Raw genomic sequence first — 20,455 nt, forward strand, 5'->3', positions numbered from 1 at the left:
AGTTAAAATATATAAAAATGCAACTGAAATCTCTGAATGTAATTCACACTCTAGTATGCTCTTTTAAAAAAAGATGAAAGCACAGAAGCATACATAAAGCATTCTTTGTAAGCTACTCTTTGCTTACTAATAACAAATGTAGGTAAATTGGGCAGATGTAAATAAGGCACCACCACAACATGTGAGCGCCAACCACAGAGCCAAGGTCCGCACACTAAATACGGGAAGTTGTAAAAGACTGTGACAGACTGTCACTAAAAAACTTGTCTTCAGGAATTCGGATGATTATTTGAAAAGATATTCAAAGTTCAATTTTGTTGGAGGAAGCAATAAGGAAGTGGGGTGTCTATGTCAGAGACGGGGGCGGGTATGCGTGGGGGTAACGTATAGAGTAGGTTAAAGGGACGTAGAAAATATTTCCAAAGGCACAAGTTTAGCATGAGGGACTTCCCTCACAGGAAAGACACCTGGTGTTTTATATGTCCTTCTGAACACGGGCAGGGTATTTCTATGAAGTTACAAAGCTGCAATCCCGTTCTCATGTGCAGCAGCACCACAGGTTTTGCTTTCAAATATCTGCAGGTGCATCCTCCTGCACTCGTTAAACTAAGGGTTTTCCTTTTCTGTGCTAGACCCGCTTTTACCACCACGCTCTCCACCTGATTCACAGAAAGGGTTCTACGACCGTCAGGTCACCGCCGCCTTTGTACTTTATGGGGGAGTCGAAGGCCTCAGCGCTGCTCGCGATTTCCCTAAGGTGGTCGGGAAGGTCCCAACCACGTTCTTCTGTAAACCAGATGAGGAAGGCCTGGGGATTCCGGCCGCGGAAAGGCACAGAGGAGGTGTAGGCTCGGACTGCCCAAGTGACGCACTTGTAGGCGGATTCAGAAACGCGTACTCTCGAGACGGAGGCGGAGCCCCCAGACTCAGACCGACCCTCCAGAACAGGGCGGCCTTGCCTGAGGCATGAAGGCTTTCTAGGCCAGCTTCTAAAAGCTGTGTACAATGGAGACTCCTGGAATAGGCACATATCTCTACTGTAATCAGAACGAGATGTAACATCTAAGACGCAGGACAGGGCTCCGGCAAAGACACGCTGGGGGAACGTGAAAGAAAGGGCTAAAACTACGCAGCTGGTCCTCAGAGACCAAAGACTACAACCCCCAGCATTCAATGCAGTGTACCCCTAGGACGTTGCATGCCGGGAGCTGTAGTTTCTCACCGCCCCCCATCTGAAAGTGTTCTAGGGGATTTTCAACCTCTCTCGTGTGTTTCTTCTTTCCGAGAAGCGCCGCCACACGAGAAAGCTAGCCGCGAAAATCGTGCTGGAATCACTTCCAACGTAACCCCAGGCATAGATGGGAAAGGGTGAAGAACACGTTGCCATGGCTACCGTTTCCCCTGGTCACGCAATAAACGCTCTCTAGGATCCGGAAGTAGTTCCGCCGCGACCTCTCGAAAAGGATGGATGTGTTCTGTGCTTACATTCATTGGACGTTTTCCCTTAGAGGCCAAGGCCGCCCAGGCAAAGGGGCGGTCCCACGTGTGAGGGGCCCGCGGAGCCATTTGATTGGAGAAAAGCTGCAAACCCTGACCAATCGGAAGGAGCCACGCTTCGGGCATCGGTCACCGCACCTGGACAGCTCCGATTGGTGAACTTCAGTCCCCCCCACGAATCCTCATTGGGTGCCGTGGGTGCGTGGTGCGGCGCGATTGGTGGGTTCATGTTTCCCGTCCCCCGACCGCGAGAAGTGGGGGTGAAAAGCGGCCCGACCTGCTTGGGGTGTAGTGGGCGGACCGCGCGGCTGGAGGTGTGAGGAGCTGAACCCAGGAGTGGGGGGGTGGAGGCGGCTCCTGCGATCGAAGGGGACTTGAGACTCACCGGCCGCACGCCATGAGGGCCCTGTGGGTGCTGGGCCTCTGCTGCGTCCTGCTGACCTTCGGTGAGTGATTCTGGAGGAGCAGACGTTCCCTCTCCACACACGCGGCCGCTTCTCGAAGGTTCTGGGGGCGTTGAACGTAGGAGGGGGGATCCCGGGGCCTGCGGTGGGCCAAGGGACTTCACCATTCCTCGAAAGAGGGCAAGGGGATTACGTTTATTCTCTTCTTCCTCTGAAAATAAAGAGAGCAACATCATCTAACTCGCCTATAGATCTAATAGTATTTCGCCCGGAGGTCTCAGCGACCTCGGGGTGGGGCCTCTCTGGGGCTCTGGCTCCCCCGGGAGCTGAGCAAGTCCCTCCCCCCTCCCCGCCCGGAGGACTTTTTCGGCCACCGCAACCTTCGGCCATCCCAGCTTTCCCGTCCCCTAATTCCCCAGACTCCGACTCCTCGCAAGCGCGTGTCCCTTCTTAGATGTTGGCCTCGGGAGAGTGAGGCCTGGGGCCCGCGGAATGGCAGTGTCAGCGTGTTTGATTCGGTTTTGCTGGAGTTCGGTTCTTAACATTTCTCCCCCTTCTCATGCCTCTGGGCTCAATTTCAGTTCCCCTCGCCAGAGGTTGCATAAATCCTATTTGCATTCTGACCTGTGATAACGAAGGCCGAAGTTTTGGCTTGGTCAGTTGCGAGGCCTTGGCTCGGCCTGCGCGCAACACGTGTGGGTGTAGAAGAGGCCTGGTATCAGTCTGCTTAACGTTATTTATAAATGATCGGAGACACACTGTTTAGAAGTGGTGACTGCCTCCGTATTTCAGGATCTACTGGGGACCTCAGCATCTGAACTTAAATAGATGTTCTGTCTTGGCTTTACCTTGGGTATTTAAACCAGGGAATGCACTCTTTCTTCCCCACCTCCCTTAGTTACCAACTGAATTTTGCAACCCCTACCCTTCCCTATTTGATCATCCTCCTTGGAGAAGTGTGATGTTGAAGAGTTTGCCCGTGTTAAATCTTCAGGGTCGGTCAGAGCTGACGATGAAGTTGATGTGGATGGTACAGTAGAAGAGGATCTGGGTAAAAGTAGAGAAGGCTCAAGGACGGATGATGAAGTAGTACAGAGGTTTGTGTTCATTTGAACTTACCTATGCAGATAAGCCCTGTGAACCTTGTGAGTTACGGTCACTTCTTATGTATCTCTTCTCCAAAGGTGCAGATAGCCTAACACCCTGTATTTAAATACCTGGTGAGTTGTGTGCATACATACCTCCTAACTTGCCCCTAGGAGTGATGAAAACTGAGTGAATTCGTTTGAAAACTATATTGCGGAATACTAGCACCATAAACTTTGTAAGACTTTATAGAAGAGACTTTCAGTTGGATTTGTATTCATTAACTGTGTACACCAAGTAAGTTTAAACATGGGATTTCTGTCTGTTGAACAATATTTTAAAATTTGGCTTCTTGGGACTTATTGACAGTTTTGGAGTCCTCACTGTGGAGCATAAATGAGTATGATTTTGCTTTTTAGTAGAGGAAAGTTGGAATTTTTTTTTTTCTGGCAATTTTAAGAACCGTGTATTTCCAGTGCAATGTTAAAGGCAGCCTACTGCTGTGCTAACATGATGAGACGGTATATCAGTTATATTTTATAAAGGTTTCCATTTTAACCCCCAAGACAATATTCAGAGGCCCCTGTGCTTTTATCATAATTCCTCTAGTTTTGAAGGGAACTATGCCATGCAATATTTGCTTATCTAACTGATTTCCTCAGAGAGGAAGAAGCTATTCAGTTGGATGGATTAAATGCATCACAAATAAGAGAACTTAGAGAGAAGTCAGAAAAGTTTGCCTTCCAAGCCGAAGTTAACAGAATGATGAAACTTATCATCAATTCATTGTATAAAAATAAAGAGGTAAGCAACATGTGGTTAGAATATTTTATCTCTGTATGGTGCCATACTTGTTTACTTAAATTTGCTTAATTTATTGCAAAAGTAATGTAGTATCCAAGTAAGTAGGTAACAACCTTTAGATACCTAATATGTCCAAGAATTGCTACCAGATACCTGGGAAGAAAGGGAGTGTCAGACATTTTCCTTTTCCTTTACCTCTAAATAGGTTCATGGCCTGATAATAGTTGTGAGTGTAAGGGCAGTCACATAAACTAAACTTCTTGCATTGCATACCTGAAGATCACTGTTAGGTGAATAGTGTTACTACCCTTACCAGTTAATGTATCCCTTATAGTTGCCACAGTTCTTTGTGTAAGGAGCTATGCCTTTTTTTTATCAAAAGAGTAAAGCCACTCCTATACCATAAGAAGTCTTAATTCCTTAAAGAGTGCTTTTATAAGGTACAGAGAAGAAATAAATGGGTTTGGCATAAAATCGAATATCTTAATGCATCTTGAGGATAGTCTAAGTGTATTCCCTCTGGCTTCCATTTAGATTTTCCTGAGAGAACTGATTTCAAATGCTTCCGACGCTTTAGATAAGATAAGGCTAATATCACTGACTGATGAAAATGCTCTTTCTGGAAATGAGGAACTAACAGTCAAAATTAAGGTAAGTGCAAGGCAGTTTTTCTTTCTTTTAAAGGAAAAGGAATCCTTACAGGTAGAGGATCCCTATCAGTCAAGATAGGCTAGATTATATTGCAGTGGCAAAAAACCCCCAAGTCTCAGTGGCTTGAAAGTCAGCAAACTATGGCCAAATCTGACTTGACTGGTTTTTATAAGTAGTTTTATTGGAATGCAGCCATGCCCATTTGTTATCTGTGACTGCTTCTGTGCTTCAACAGCAGAATCAAGTTGTTTTAACAGGAACATAAGTCTCCCAAAGCCTAAAATATTTACTGTGTGGCCCTTTACAGAAAAAGTTTGCCAGCCCCTGGCTTAAATCATTGATCACAGGCTGCCTGTGGTCTTTGCTCTGCCTCATCCTCATGCTGGGACAGAGGCATGGGCAGCCATCTGGAGTATGTAGCCAGTTGCCATGGTGCAGAGCAAGCTTAGAGGGTCTCATACTATTATAATTAAAGGCTCAGCCTGAAAACAGAGCTCTCCTTTACAACTCATTGGCCATTTATAACTCATTGGCCAAAACTAGTCACATGGCCTTAGCCATTCTTAAATGGAAAGTAGAATCCTCCTAAGTTTCTGGAAGGCAGACAGCCAGGAATATTGAGTGAAGAATATTACTTCTTCACTCAATATTCCTGGCTGTCTGCCTTCCAGAATCTGTGATCCATCACATTCCAAATAGAGGAATCATTCAAGTTGTTTTGTTTTCTATCAAAGAAATAGGCAAGACATAAAATTTTATTTTTCTTGAATTGTTTTTCTTCAAAGGTAACTTGTTTTATTTAGGTCAGCCTCTAACCTTTGACATTTAGGCCAGTCTGCCCATTTGATATTAATACTTTCTCAAATAAATAAATTAAGATGTACACTTTCAGAAAAGGCCATAAGAAACTATGTGGAGGAAAATATCTCAGTTTAGTTTCTGTATTGGAATTGATGGGACCCAAAGCTTGTTAGTTCCTCAATATTTGTTTGGCATAATGTAAATATTAAATACAACTATCTGGTTCTTGTCTTGCTTTTAGTGTGATAAGGAGAAGAACCTGCTGCATGTCACAGACACCGGTGTAGGAATGACCAGAGAAGAGTTGGTTAAAAACCTCGGTACCATAGCCAAATCTGGGACAAGCGAGTTTTTAAACAAAATGACTGAAGCACAGGAAGATGGCCAGTCAACTTCTGAATTGATTGGCCAGTTTGGTGTCGGTTTCTATTCCGCCTTTCTTGTAGCAGATAAGGTTATTGTCACTTCAAAACACAACAACGATACCCAGCACATCTGGGAGTCTGACTCCAATGAATTTTCTGTAATTGCTGACCCAAGAGGAAACACTCTAGGACGGGGAACGACAATTACGTGAGTATGACCGATTCCTTATAAGAATTAATAGTCACGGTGAGGATCTTGACTCTCCAGTTCTATTCTCTGAGCAAATGACTTATTCTGGGCCTTAATTTTCCTGCCTATAAAATGAGGAAACAGAACTGTTATCACTTGAAGAAATGTTTGAGGACCTGCAAAGGGCCAGGTACAAAGGTTTGTGATTGCTGTTGTACATGGACGGTATAAAGTAGGAAAGAGCAGCAGCTTCCCCAGGGGAGAAGGCTTCTTGGGTACCCACAGAGGAGGCACTGCTTGGTCAGTTTCCCAGGTTAGAAGAGTAATTTGTCTGTGGAGCATTCTGAATAAAGGCATGGAGGCACAGCATGCTCACTAGATGAACAGAGTTCTTTTTGGTGGCAGTTACAGATAGAATGTGATGAACTTTTTTTATTTATTTTTTTTGAGACGGAGTCTCGCTCTTGTTGCCCAGGCTGGAGTGCAATGGCACAATCTCGGCTCACCACAACCTACGCTTCCCGGGTTCAAGCGATTCTCCTGCCTCAGCCTCCCAAGTAGCTGGGATTATAGGCATGCACCACCACGCCCAGCTAATTTTGTATTTTTAGTAGAGACGGGGTGTCTCCATGTTGGCCAGGCTGGTCTCAAACTCCCGACCTCACATGATCCACCCGCCTCGGCCTCCCAAAGTGCTGGGATTACAGGCATGAGCTACTGTGCCCAGCCAGAATGTGATGAACTTTTTAAGATTTTCAAGGTGGTGTGGAGGATGTGAGGAGGGGACAAGGGGAGATTCTTTGGGGGAAATATTCCTCTTGAAAATATTCAAGATGAGTGGTAGCAACCAGGGCTGGGGCTGGCTTGTAGAGATAAAGGGCTTAAAGAAAGTTCATGAAAGTTGTGAAAGCTGTGGAATAAAATATGTCATTTAAGGATAGTTACAAGTTTTTAAATTTGAATTAAGATCCCTCTTAAGCCAGTAACTGTTGTTTATATAGGTGAGACAGAGCCAGTGCCCTACAGTATCTCTCGTTGCTTATTAGCACTGTGACGTAGACAGGGCAGCTTTTTGCCTTTTTAAAATTTTACCATCTTGGAGATGAGGAAATTCTATTTCAGAGGTCAGTTGGCTTGCCAACTCCTGCTAAGTGAGTAACAGAATGTGCCTACAGCTTCCATTTTCTTTTTTCTTAATTCAGTTTTAAATTTTCTTAACATTAAGGGAAAGAAGCACATACTTATCATTGTGGCCAACTTTCTTCATCCTAGAAAGTAACATTTCTTGTTTTTACTGCAGCAGATGTTCTTTTAATGAAGACTAATTAGATGACTGCATTTTAATACTTTTTTAACTTGTGTTCCCAATTTACCTTTCCCTGCCTTTGTCACTAACATTGATATCTGCAGGTCTCATTTGGAGGCATCACTAAGAGTTATGCCCCAGTGCCCTCTCTTTTTAAGCACTGGGCTAGGTGTTGGAGAAGGATAGGGAAATCATTCCGAAAGAAAGATAGAAAGTGATGTCCCAAGAGGTGTTAATGTCAGGTTGCTAAGAAACAGGTGAAATTATCTGGATATAAGCTCCATGAAGGCAAACATTTTGTTGGAAGCTCCATTCCCAAAGCTTAACACTTAATTTGGCAGCCATTTGTATGAATAAGTGAGGTTAAACAGGACAGTTCCACGCAGGGAATGATGACTGCTAACACCTATCCAGGACCTAGTTTCCACGACCATGCATATCTTTTTAAAAATTTCCTTTGCCCACTTAATTGTTAACATACATTTTCTCCAAGTTAAGTTTCAGCCCTTTTCTCATTGTCCATATGATTCTTATGTAGTCTTATCCACTGCCACGGCCTCAGGTTCCATCTCTAGTTCTCAAATTTATATTCTTAGCCTAGATCAGGAGTCAGCAAACTTTTTCTTGAAAGAGCCAGCTAGTAGAAAAAAAGATAAAAGAAAACAACAAAAAAGAAAGAGCCAGCTAGTAAATATTTTTAGCTTGTGAGCTATATGGTCTGTCACATGTCCCAACTCTGTTTAGCTTGAAAGCAGGCATAGACAATACATAAGGATGTGTCCCAGCCAAGTGTGGTGGCTCATCCCTATAATCCCAACACATCGGGAGGCTGAGGTGGGAGGATCACTTGAACCCAGGAGTTTGAGGTCAGCCTGGACAACATAGTGGGATCCCATCTCCACAAAAAAAAAAAAAAACAAAACAGTGTCCCAATAAAATTTCTAATGAGTGCCAGCTATACCTCTATAGCTTGCCAGCCCCTTTCTAGGTCTCATTGCTGGGCTCTGTGTTCATGTGTTTAATTGCCTTTTAAATGCTTCTACCTAAGATATCTAACCAGCAGCTTCTACTTGCATCCAAAACTGAACTCTTAATCCCCAAATCACTAGAACATGTGCTCTGAGACCAGCAGCCTAGTCACTCACTAGGCTTTGTCATATCATGGCTACTTATTGGCCAGGTACCACTAAGCTAATGAGCCTTTTGAGACAGGGAGGGAACCATAGATAGACCATTTCCCATACTTAATTGGGAACACAAGTATCAAGATATGGACTACCTACTGTGCTTAAGAATAGGTTCTAGGCCGGGCACAGTGGCTCACACCTGTAATCCCCGCACTGCCCGGTGGAATTCTATATAATAGTGGAAATGTTCTATATCTGCACTTTTCCATTTGGGCAATCACCAGCCACATGTGACTGTTCAGTACTTGGAATGTGGCAGCATAACTGGAACTGAACTGTACATTTTATTTAAATAAGTCACATGTGCCCAGTGGCTGCCATTTTGGATAGTGCAGCTATAAATATAAACCAGATTAATTTTCTAGCTTTTTTAAGGAAAATGTTTTCATTAATTAGGAATAGTTATCTACAATAATCATTAGGTTTCTGGAATAACAGTAAGAGCTATGAGAGTGCATGATTCCATTTTTCTCCAGAATATTTCAGTGCTTTCTCACCTTGAAAAATGAAAACCATCTATTCAGAAGATTGGGAATATTTTAATTGTCTACTTAAAACTAAGGTTATTCTCCACTTGAGGTAATGTAGAGGAGATTCTTCTCTTTACTGTATCTATATGTGTTACATTTTAGCTCACAAACCCTTGTTGGTGATGGAGAGTTAACATGAATAATTAGGACATCTTGGATTATACTGAACTGCTGGCTATTACCATGGTATTTAGATGAATTTATAATCAGATCTTCTAAATGTTAGGTGTCTCTAAACATCGAATTTTTCTTGCAGCCTTGTCTTAAAAGAAGAAGCATCTGATTACCTTGAATTGGATACAATTAAAAATCTCGTCAAAAAATATTCACAGTTCATAAACTTTCCTATTTATGTATGGAGCAGCAAGGTAAATCTATATTGATTAAAAACTTATATGTATTACCTTGGCATGTATTTAAATATTCAACACTAAAAGAACGAAGGCAGGCTGGCGAGGTGGCTCATGCTTGTAATCCCTGCACTTTGGGAGGCCGAGACAGGTGGATCACCTGAGGTCAGGTGTTCGAGACCAGCCTGGCCAACATGGCAAAACCCCGTCTCTACTAAAAATACAAAAATATTAGCTGGGTGTGCGGTAGCACACGCCTGTAATCCCAGCTACTCGGGAGGCTGAAGCAGGAGAATTGCTTGAACCCAGGAGACGGAGGTTGCAGTGAGCCGAGATCACCCCGCTACACTCCAGCCTAGGGGACAAAGCAAGACTCTGTCTCAAAAAAAAAAAGGAATGAAGGCAAAATATGGTCTATTAGTTAAGGATACTCTCAGGGTTTTCTTACAAAAACCTGTTTTTTGATCTGTAATGTTACGTCATATTCTGTAGACAAAATCAGAATTGTTAAACAAATGAGTTTAACCATAATTCTCTTATTTCAACAGACTGAAACTGTTGAGGAGCCCATGGAGGAAGAAGAAGCAGCCAAAGAAGAGAAAGAAGAATCTGATGATGAAGCTGCAGTAGAGGAAGAAGAAGAAGAAAAGAAACCAAAGACTAAAAAAGTAAGTCTGGTTCATCTCCCTGCATAAGATATTGTTTAACATGTATAGGCAAAACCAGGAAAACCTAAGTATGCACTGGCTGATTTGAAGTCAGCTTCAGTTCAGGTGCTAAGTCCATGGAGCCAGCTTTTAAAATAAGGCCTTTGTTTGTATGTTGAATACATTGTCCTGTAGAAAGTTTTAAGTATCAAACCCAGGTCATTTTTATGAAGAGTTTTCTGACTTTTATATATTGCCTAGGACTGCTGGCTTATATGTTTGGAATTTTAAAATCTTAAAAAGCTTTCTGAGTCCTCTTTTGTCTTTTTATCATGCAGAGATTAACTATAAAAATGGTTCTCTGGCTTGCTTAGGTAGCAGACTAAGAAGTATTGATTATGGTGGTTGAGAAATATTTTTGTAAAATGTTGGATTTCTTTAAGTCATGAAATGGGAATATGTAATATGTATTTTCTTCTCACCTCAAAACAAATATTTTCAAGAAACGTTTTTGCTAGTTAAAAATAACAATGAAGAAAAACTTAAGTGGCTTTTCATCAGTTAACAATTGTCTCTTTGAATTAAATATTGAGAAAAATACTTTGCTTTTGATACAGTTGGCAGAAACCTTACTAGATAACAGGTATCCTTTGGTGCCTTTTTTTTTTTCTTTAATCTGGAGACAGAGTCTCTGCCACCCAGGCTGGAGTGCGGTAGCACAATCATAGCTCCCTTCATCCTTGAACTCCTAGGCTTAAGCAGTCCTTTCACCTCAGCCTCCCAAGTAGCTAGGACCACAGACACACACCACCAACAGACACACGCCACCATGACTGGCTAATTTTAAAAAATTTTTTGTATAGATGGAGGTCTTGCTATGTTGCCTGGACTGGTCTTGAACTCCTAGGTTCAAACAGTTCTCCTACCCTAACTTCCCAAAGTGCTAGGATTACAGGCGTGAGCCACCACACCAGGCCTCTGGTGCTTTACATAGTCTTTTGAAATCTACTGAAGCCATGGTTACTGCTAGGATAACCTTGGTGAGCGCTGAGAGAGACTAATCAAATACTATAATAACTTCAGGTTGAAAAAACTGTCTGGGACTGGGAACTTATGAATGATATCAAACCAATATGGCAGAGACCATCAAAAGAAGTAGAAGAGGATGAATACAAAGCTTTCTACAAATCATTTTCAAAGGTAAATATTTATAATTCCCTAGCTTCTGGTTATTAATGAATAGACAAAATATCACCCTGTTAGTTTAATTGTATATGGTATGTGACCATGAATATGAGATGGTCCATTCCCATTTTTTCCCAGTGAGAAAATTCAAAAAAAGACCTTTAGGCCAACTATAATATGTCTACTTCTGGTTTATTGACCTAGTCATAATTAAAATCACATTTATGAACCTTTGAGATTGACATCTCAGTAGAGATGGTCTTTGAGAGTAATTGGTTTCCAGAACACACCATTTTTACTTAAGTTGAATTACTATACTCATCACTACTTCAAAATTGTAGCAGTTATTAAAATTAGTCCTAGCTCTTAGTTAATAGTGAAACTACAAAATCAATAATGTTTGAAACAGTTTTATGGCTGTTTAAACACAATTGGTTTCCTTTTTATTCCTGTGTATTTTGTAATACGTGATTTTTTTAAAAAATTATTTTGAGAAGGCGTCTGTAGGCTTCACCAGCTTGCCAAGGGTTTTGTGTGACAAAAAAAGATTAAGAACCACCTACATAGGTAGATGTGTGATTTCCACCACAAAACCCGTAAAACATGAAATCATGTTGTTAAGTGGCTTTTAATATAATCTTTAAAGAGCTTGCTTACAACATCAAACACTTATTGTGAGATCCTATGCCTGGGAATAATTACTAAATTTATGTTTCCTTGCCTGTTTTTTTTTTTTTTTTCTTCTTTTACTGATCCCTTCTTGTAACTCTTAAGGATGCAAAACTAGCATTGATAAAGTTTGTTTCAAGTTAATGTTTCCCCAGCAGCATTTGGTACAAGTAGTAGAATGCTCTAGTGGACTTAACCATAGCTAAATAAAACTTAATATTCTGTGTCTGTATTTGTTCTTTTCTCTATCTCATATCCTTTAAATTTCAACTCTTAAAACACTGTTGGTTCTGCCTTCACTTTTATTTCCATAAACTCCAAAGTCCTAGTGTCTATAAACTTACTTTTTATAAAGCAGGTGTATTAGAAATATAATTAATGTGAGCCACACATGATTTGAAATTTTTTAGAAGCCATACAAAAAAAGGAACCATGAAATGCTAATAGTATAATTTATTTAACCCAGCATACCCCAAATAGTATTATTTCAACATAATCAATATAAAAACTAATAATGAGACATTTTATATCCTTTTTAAAATTTGTACTGTGCCTTCAAAATGTATTTTACACTTTAATAGCACATCTGAATTTGAACTAGCTACATTTCAGTGCTTAATAGCCATATGTGTGGTACAGTAATAGATAATGCAGATCAAGAGAATTTCTGACTTTGTTTTACAGATATTTACATACATCTTTGTAGCCACTGTTAGAGCTAAGTTCCATGGAAGAAACATGTTCTTGAGTACTTGTAGTTCAAGGGCACACTGAAGTGTTGTATGTAATTTTGTCATTTAGGCAGGGTGGTGGTTTTCCTATTCACTTCTCTCATACATAAGAAATATAAACTCATCCATCTTTCTGCGAGTTTAGGAAATAATGTTATTGACAATCATCATCAAAACAACCATGTCTAGTGAATTAGAATTGCAATCCTAGTCATTTCTTCACTCCACCCTTTTCTTTCTCTTCCCCCCACCCTTTTCTTTCTCTTCCCTTCTCCTGCCAGTAAAGGAAATTTTTTTGTTAGTTAATTGCTAAACTGAATGTGTACCACATAGTACATTGCTTAGTTCTTGCACTGCTTTTCTCCTGTGTCATTTGAATGACTAAGATACCAACTTTGCACAGGAAAGTGATGACCCCATGGCTTATATTCACTTTACTGCTGAAGGGGAAGTTACCTTCAAATCAATTTTATTTGTACCCACATCTGCTCCACGTGGTCTATTTGACGAATATGGATCTAAAAAGAGCGATTACATTAAGGTGAGTTTTTAAGTAGTACATACTGCGTTTAAAATTTGCAAGTTTAATTTCCAGAAAGTGACTTTTTTTTTGGTCTCTTTAGCTCTATGTGCGCCGTGTATTCATCACAGACGACTTCCATGATATGATGCCTAAATACCTTAATTTTGTCAAGGGTGTGGTAAGTATCTGAAGTTTGGGAGAAGGGGTGATTGTTGTGGGGGTCTGGCAGTGTAGAGTGTTTGGCTTTGCTTTCTTCCAGTGGTTTTATTGCTCACTGAACTTTCTTTTGCCATCTGAAGGTGGACTCAGATGATCTCCCCTTGAATGTTTCCCGCGAGACTCTTCAGCAACATAAACTGCTTAAGGTAAGTGTCTCTGGGAAGAAACTCTCCACTTTGCTGTTTGATTGGGGTTCAGAGGCAGGCTCCATTTGTGGAGTAACCAGATTTTGGGTCTGGTCCATGATTCTTCAGATGAATTTCCTTTCATTCTGGAGTTATCAGATCCTAAGAATCTGATTTTTTTTCTCCCAACATTTAATAATGAAGTTTCAAACATCTAGAAAAAAATTAAAGAATTGTACAGGTCCAGGATTAACATTTTGTCATCCAGACACATAGCCACCTTTTTATCAAGCCTTTCATTAAACCTTTCCCCTCCAATACTTCCATAATTAGAAGATTCTTTAGTTTTTGAATTTAAAAGTATTTGAAAGTAGAATATTTGTTCACTTCATTTAGATGCTAGAGAGAGAGTATCAGTGAGTTTTAAGGTTAGAATATAAACATTAAGGCAATCTTGTGGCTATTTGCATGGACAGCTGAATTTCAGCCCAATCTGAATGAATAGGAGTGCTTCACCATTTCCTGCCCCTCAATAAATGGCAATAACGATATTGTCTTTGTGTCTTTCACACTCCTCCCTGGGTACCTTACATTCTCAAAAGTTTGAGATTAACTTCTCTAATCAGTTATTCTTTCATTGTGTTTAGGTGATTAGGAAGAAGCTTGTTCGTAAAACGCTGGACATGATCAAGAAGATTGCTGATGATAAATACAATGATACTTTTTGGAAAGAATTTGGTACCAACATCAAGCTTGGTGTGATTGAAGACCACTCGAATCGAACACGTCTTGCTAAACTTCTTAGGTTCCAGTCTTCTCATCATCCAACCGACATTACTAGCCTAGACCAGTATGTGGAAAGAATGAAGGAAAAACAAGACAAAATCTACTTCATGGCTGGGTCCAGCAGAAAAGAGGTGAGATGAACTCGTAAGTGTTGTCAGCCATTCTGGAAGGTAGCTGACAACTCTTGAGGGGGAGAAAAGGAAAACTTAATTGTGTAACTGGAGTAGTTATAAGGCCTGGTCAGTCACTGACAGGAAGATGGTTTATATTCTCTGAACCTCCTAATGCTTCACCTGTAAAATGGGGTTTTTAATGATGTATAAACATAGCAGCTGCTAGGATAAACAAATACACCAGGGCCAGACTTGGAAAACTTTGTGACTTCTCTTAATTTTGTAGGCTGAATCTTCTCCATTTGTTGAGCGACTTCTGAAAAAGGGCTATGAAGTTATTTACCTCACAGAACCTGTGGATGAATACTGTATTCAGGCTCTTCCCGAATTTGATGGGAAGAGGTTCCAGAATGTTGCCAAGGAAGGAGTGAAGTTTGATGAAAGTGAGAAAACTAAGGAGAGTCGTGAAGCAATTGAGAAAGAATTTGAGCCTCTGCTGAATTGGATGAAAGATAAAGCCCTTAAGGACAAGGTATTGTGGAAATTACAAATTGTGGAAATATTAGTATCTGCATTTAAGAGAAAGTTATTTTGTCAACAAATTAAGCTGCAGCTGGTTACTTTGTAACCATTAGAATGGTAAAAATTTAATTAATGTAATTAAATTATTGGGAGAAAGCTTAAAACTTTTGACAGTAGTTTAATACTGCTTTGTTAATAAGTTGTTACAAATTAAATTTTATATGTTTTTAAAAGGTGGTATTTAAACTTCTGACTAAAAAATTCAGATTATCAAGTAAGTGCCCCTACAAACTCTCCTAAACCTTAAGAAAAGCTATTTTTATGACCTGCTTCTGTGTTTATGATCTTAAGTGATAAAGTCTTAGACAGTTGAAAGACAATTGCTGAATGACCTTACCTGTTGATACTAATTTATATGACTTGATTTCTTTTCCTAAGATTGAAAAGGCTGTGGTGTCTCAGCGCCTGACAGAATCTCCGTGTGCTTTGGTGGCCAGCCAGTACGGATGGTCTGGCAACATGGAGAGAATCATGAAAGCACAAGCGTACCAAACGGGCAAGGACATCTCTACAAAGTAAGCATCCTCGGGAAAGTCCCTGCTAGGGCGTTGCCTCTTACCCAGTCTTCATTTTGGAGATAATACCAGCTTCAATACAAAGAGTAAAATTGCCTTAAATGTCTACCACTGTCTACTATAAGGTAGACAACAAGTTTACGAAGGGATTTCTCCTACATTTGATTGAGAAAGAAAAGGTCTTTGACTCATGATTTTATGACTTTATTGTATTTGATATGTAAACAGGAATTTTCTTAATGTGTTATGCTTATTGTCTTTACTTTTGCATTGGATTATATGCTTAGCCTAATACCTGAATTTATTTTACATTTTTAAATGTAATAGCTGCACATGAGGTTAATGACAACATTCCTCAAGTGAGTTAAGTCCATTTCAAATCACGTCCCCCAAACCCCCAAACATTGAATTATGGGTATCCAGATAGAATGTCTTATAAAGTAGATGGTACAGGACCTGTGAATTAACAGTATTTGAACTCAAGGGCCTATACCTGGAGGTATAGTGAGTCTTTGGTACTCTTTATTTTCAAGAAATATAATATTTCAAGTTTATGTTTTAATGTCACAGCAATGACCTTGAAAATGACTTCTCCCCTACTTTTATTTTCTTTTCTTTCACCTGGAGTATGTTTCTGATATGCTATCTAGTCATCTTCCTTTTTTCCCAAGGCCTAGCTTAAGGATTCTTTTTTTTCCCCCGCCCCCTGAGATGGAGTCTTGCTCTGTCACCCAGGCTGGAGTACAGTGGCGCAATCTCTGCTCACTGCAACCTCCGCCTCCTGCGTTCAAGTTATTCTCCTGTCTTAGCCTCCCGAGTAGCTGGGATTACAGGCACCTGCCAGCACACCCGCTAATTTTTGTATTTTTAGTAGAGACGGCGTTTCACCATGTTGGCCAGGCTGGTCTCGAACTCCTAACCTCGTGATCTGCCCGCTTCGGCTTCCCAAAGTGCTGGGATTACAGGCGTGGGCCACTGCGCCTGGCCAAGATTCTTTTTCTCACAAATGTAGTCTCCATTGTTGTCACAATTCTAAAATTCCATATGTCTTTTAACTATAAATTTCATGCAGAGAATAGTGTTCTGTTTATCTGATATCCCATTGCAATAGTACAAGGGCCATTTAAAACATGTCCACCTATTAATTTCAGGAAATGATTAATTAACAGGAAGTTACCTTGCATTCAACAAACATGAAGACTTCTTATGTCCATGCACTGATGGTCACAGGTAGACATAACTCCTGTCTTTTGTAACATTTAGACTAGTGAAAATGACAAATCAAAGCCAGGCATGGTGACTCACTCCTGTTGTCCCAGCTACTCAGGAGGCTGATGCAAGAGTATCAGTTGATTCCGGGAGTTCGAGGCTGTAGTGTGCTGTAATGGCACTGCACTCTAGATCTAGCCTGGGTAACATAGCCAGACTCCGTCTCTTTTTTATTTAAAAAAGAGGAAGAAAAGCAAGTCATAATCCGAGCCCTACATAGATAATGGGTACACCAGGATAGGGAAAGATGTGGTTCCTCCCTGTCCTCAGAGCTTTAAACTAGAGAAGAGAGAATAATCACAACCAACAGTAAAAAGCTAAGGATTTTGAAGGTATATTCAAAATACATTTGGAACTGAGCTCAGAGAAAAGAAGTTAATTTTTCTTGGAATCATTGGCGAAGGCATCATGGAGAAGGTATTATTATTGGAGCAGCATCCAGAGGCTACATAGATTTTTCTGAACTTGGGGAGGCAGAGCTACAATTATGGTAGTAAGAATAAACTAAGAGGGAACAAACAGCACATTAAATCAGTTCATCTATTCAGCAGTGCTCCAGATACTTGGGACTCATCAGTAAATAAAATAGTTCCCTTCATTTCATTTTTCATCTAACCATGTCCACTTGCTCCCCACCCTGCCTCCCCGTTAAAAGGGAGCAATACAGGCTGGGCACATGGCTCACGTGTGTCATCCCAACACTTGGGAGGCTGAGGTGAGAGAATCACTTGAGGCCAAGAGTTTAAGACCAGCCTGTGTAATATAGTGATACCCTGTCTCTATAACTAAATAAGGAAACAATGCAGTCATCCCTTTTTGTCCATGGGGTGTTGGTTCCAGAACATCCCATGGATACCAAAATCCACACATAGTCAAGTCCGTTAGGTAAAGTTGTGCCGTATTTGCATATAACCTATGCACATCTTCCCATGTACTTTAAATAATCTATAGATTACTTTTAATACCTAATGCAGTGTAAGTGCTATATAAACAGCTATTATACTATATTGGGTTTTTTATTTTTTTCTTGTTTTGCCCTTTCTAATGTTTTCAATCCGAGGTTGATTGACTCCACAGATAAAGTGTACTGGAAAAGTACAGTCGTCCCTAGGTGTATGAGGGAGATTGGTTCTAGGACCCCTGCCAAAATCCACAAATATTCTAGTCCCCCAGTCTGCCCTGTGGAACCCGTGTATATGAAGAGTTGGAACTCTGTGTGTGTGGATTCCACATCCCAAGAATACTGTTATTTTCTCTCCGAGTTTGGTTGCTGAACCTGCACATACGGAGGGCGGACTGTATTTATTGGAAAAAAATAGCATATAAGTTCAAACCTGTGGTGTTCAAGTGTCAATAGTACATTTTGATTTTTTTTTACCAAGAGTTGTTCTCTGTAATTATGAAAAATAAGGGAAATGTATGAACCCTAAAATTGGATATGTTTTGTTAATGTTCATTTTTATCTCTTAACAGTTACTATGCAAGTCAGAAGAAAACATTTGAAATTAATCCCAGACACCCGCTGATCAGAGACATGCTTCGACGAATTAAGGTAGTATTACAGCAGTCCTCTTGCTTGTCTTTTAATTTGAATACTTTGTATCTTTTAATATTAATCTAATGCATCTTCTTGCATCTCAGGAAGATGAAGATGATAAAACAGTTTTGGATCTTGCTGTGGTTTTGTTTGAAACAGCAACGCTTCGGTCAGGGTATCTTTTACCAGACACTAAAGCATATGGAGATAGAATAGAAAGAATGCTTCGCCTCAGTTTGAACATTGACCCTGATGCAAAGGTTTGTATCCCCAACCTTGCCACAAAGGCTGGCTGGCTTTGTTTCTGTTCTTTCAGAATAGGTCTCTCATGATTGAGGGATGTAGCTTTGAGACATTTGCCTAATTTCTACCTTTTGAAAGAATTTTATTGAATGTTTGAATCCCTGTAGTGTCGGGCACTGCACTAGAAACTAAGTCCTCCTTTTATGTCCTCTTTCCTTTTTGCCTGCCTCCTTTTGTTAGCTTGGCTCTTCATTCTAGTTAGAGGATTTAGTCTGTGGTTCTGAATAAACAGAAGTGACATTAATTATGATTTTATACATTTAAATGAGCAAAGTGGAAATAAATCCAAGGCATTAATGGGCCCGTAAATGTTGTGTTTAGGTGGAAGAAGAGCCCGAAGAAGAACCTGAAGAGACAACAGAAGACACAGAGCAAGACGAAGATGAAGAAATGGATGTGGGAACAGATGAAGAAGAACAAGAAACAGCAAAGGTATGGCAAATCAAGAATGTGACTTGCATTTTCAGTTCTGGCAAAGTTAGGACAGAGTTTTAGTTCTGGCAAAGTTAAGACTGTGTAACTTATAGAAGTCAGACTGAGCATTTAAATTGTTTATTTCATGCACAAACCTGTGAGCTAGGTTTTTTTTCTGCTAACTTTTAATACCATCTGGGTTTATTTATTTACAGGAATCTACAGCTGAAAAAGATGAATTGTAAATTATACTCTCACCATTTGGATCCTGTGTGGAGAGGGAATGTGAAATTTACATCATTTCTTTTGGGAGAGACTTGTTTTGGATGCCCCCCAATCCCCTTCTCCCCTGCGCTGTAAAATGTGGGATTATGGGTCACAGGAAGAAGTGGGTTTTTTAGTTGAATTTTTTTTTTAACATTCCTCATGAATGTAAATTTGTACTATTTAACTGACTATTCTTGATGTAAAATCTTGTCATGTGTATAAAAATAAAAAAGATCCCAAATACTCAGTGTCTTGACTGTCTTACAGAGAAACTACCTAATACTTGGCTGAAATTTTTTTTTTTTAATCATGTGTCTTGGGTTCTTTTTCTTACAAAAGTGACTCAGTCTTGAGATTTTTTTTTTTTTTTTTTTTTGAGACCGAGTCTTGCTTTTGCCGGCTGGAGTGCAGTGGCGCCATCTCTGCTCACTGCAATCTCCACCTTCCGGGTTCAAGCAATTCTCTGCCTCAGCCTCCCGAGTAGCTGGGATTACAGGTGCCCACCACCATGCCCGGCTAATTTTTTGTATTTTTAGTAGAGACAGGGTTTCACCATCTTGGCCAGGCTGGTCTTTGAACTCCTGACCTCATGATCCGCCCACCTCTGCCTCCCAAGAAAAGATTTTTTTAAAAAAATCAAAGGTTGAGCCAGTCATGGTGACACACACCTGTGGTCCCAGCTCCTGAGGAAGCTGAGGCAGGAGGATTATTTGAACTCAGGAGCTTGAGACTGTTGAAAAACCAAAGAGTTTAAAAAGTCTCCCCCAGGGAGAAGCGAGAATTGCCTTAAAAGATTTCCAAATATATGTAGATACTCCCCCTTTCATAACTCCCCCTTTCATAGGGTGGAGCTTAATCTTCCGCTCCTTTTTGAATGTGGGCTAGATTAAGTGACTCCTAAAGAACAGCATGGAGAGGGAAAAAGTAACTTTGCAGTGGAGAAACCTGGCAGACTTAACCAAGTGATCAATGTTAATATCACCAGTGATGTGTACCCCCCTGATAGGATGTGAAGTCAGGTGAACTGCTGTGGTTTCCAAAAACCTGTAATCTCAATCTAATGAGAAAAACAGACATATTTAGAATATGTGAACAGTATTCTTCAAAATTTCCAGAAAATTTTCCTCAGAAAAACAGGCTGAGAAGTAATCATGGATGGCAGAAGACTAAGGATACGTGACAACTATTAATAAATACAGTGTGGTACCCTGGAAACAAAAGGGTGTTAAATGGAAAAACTGGTGAAATCTAAAGTCCAGAGTCCAGAGTACAGTTGAGAGTATTGTACCAATATTGGGTTTTTTTGTTTTGAGACGGTGTCACTGTCTCCCACGCTGGAGTGCAGTGGTATGATCTTGGCTCACTGCAACCTCCACCTGGATTCAAGCAATTCTCCTGC

General features: G+C 40.5%; 1 protein-coding gene across 1 annotated transcript; it reads left to right on the forward strand.

Annotated features, from left to right (window-relative positions):
* Window positions 1-1,809: 1,809 nt before the first annotated feature.
* On the forward strand, window positions 1,810-19,299 carry HSP90B1 (heat shock protein 90 beta family member 1). Its single transcript, NM_001134101.1, is given in 18 exon segments — window positions 1,810-1,943; window positions 2,896-2,998; window positions 3,650-3,791; window positions 4,326-4,442; window positions 5,485-5,816; window positions 9,078-9,189; window positions 9,720-9,839; window positions 10,902-11,018; window positions 12,807-12,944; window positions 13,027-13,104; window positions 13,226-13,291; window positions 13,918-14,187; window positions 14,456-14,701; window positions 15,130-15,266; window positions 18,009-18,087; window positions 18,177-18,332; window positions 18,697-18,807; window positions 19,005-19,299. Coding segments are annotated over 18 exon segments (2,403 nt in total). The 5' UTR covers window positions 1,810-1,894; the 3' UTR covers window positions 19,035-19,299.
* The last annotated feature ends 1,156 nt before the right edge of the window (window positions 19,300-20,455 follow it).

This window comes from Pongo abelii, chromosome 10 (genome assembly GCF_028885655.2).
Source record: "Pongo abelii isolate AG06213 chromosome 10, NHGRI_mPonAbe1-v2.0_pri, whole genome shotgun sequence".
Taxonomy (NCBI): Eukaryota; Metazoa; Chordata; class Mammalia; order Primates; family Hominidae; genus Pongo; species Pongo abelii.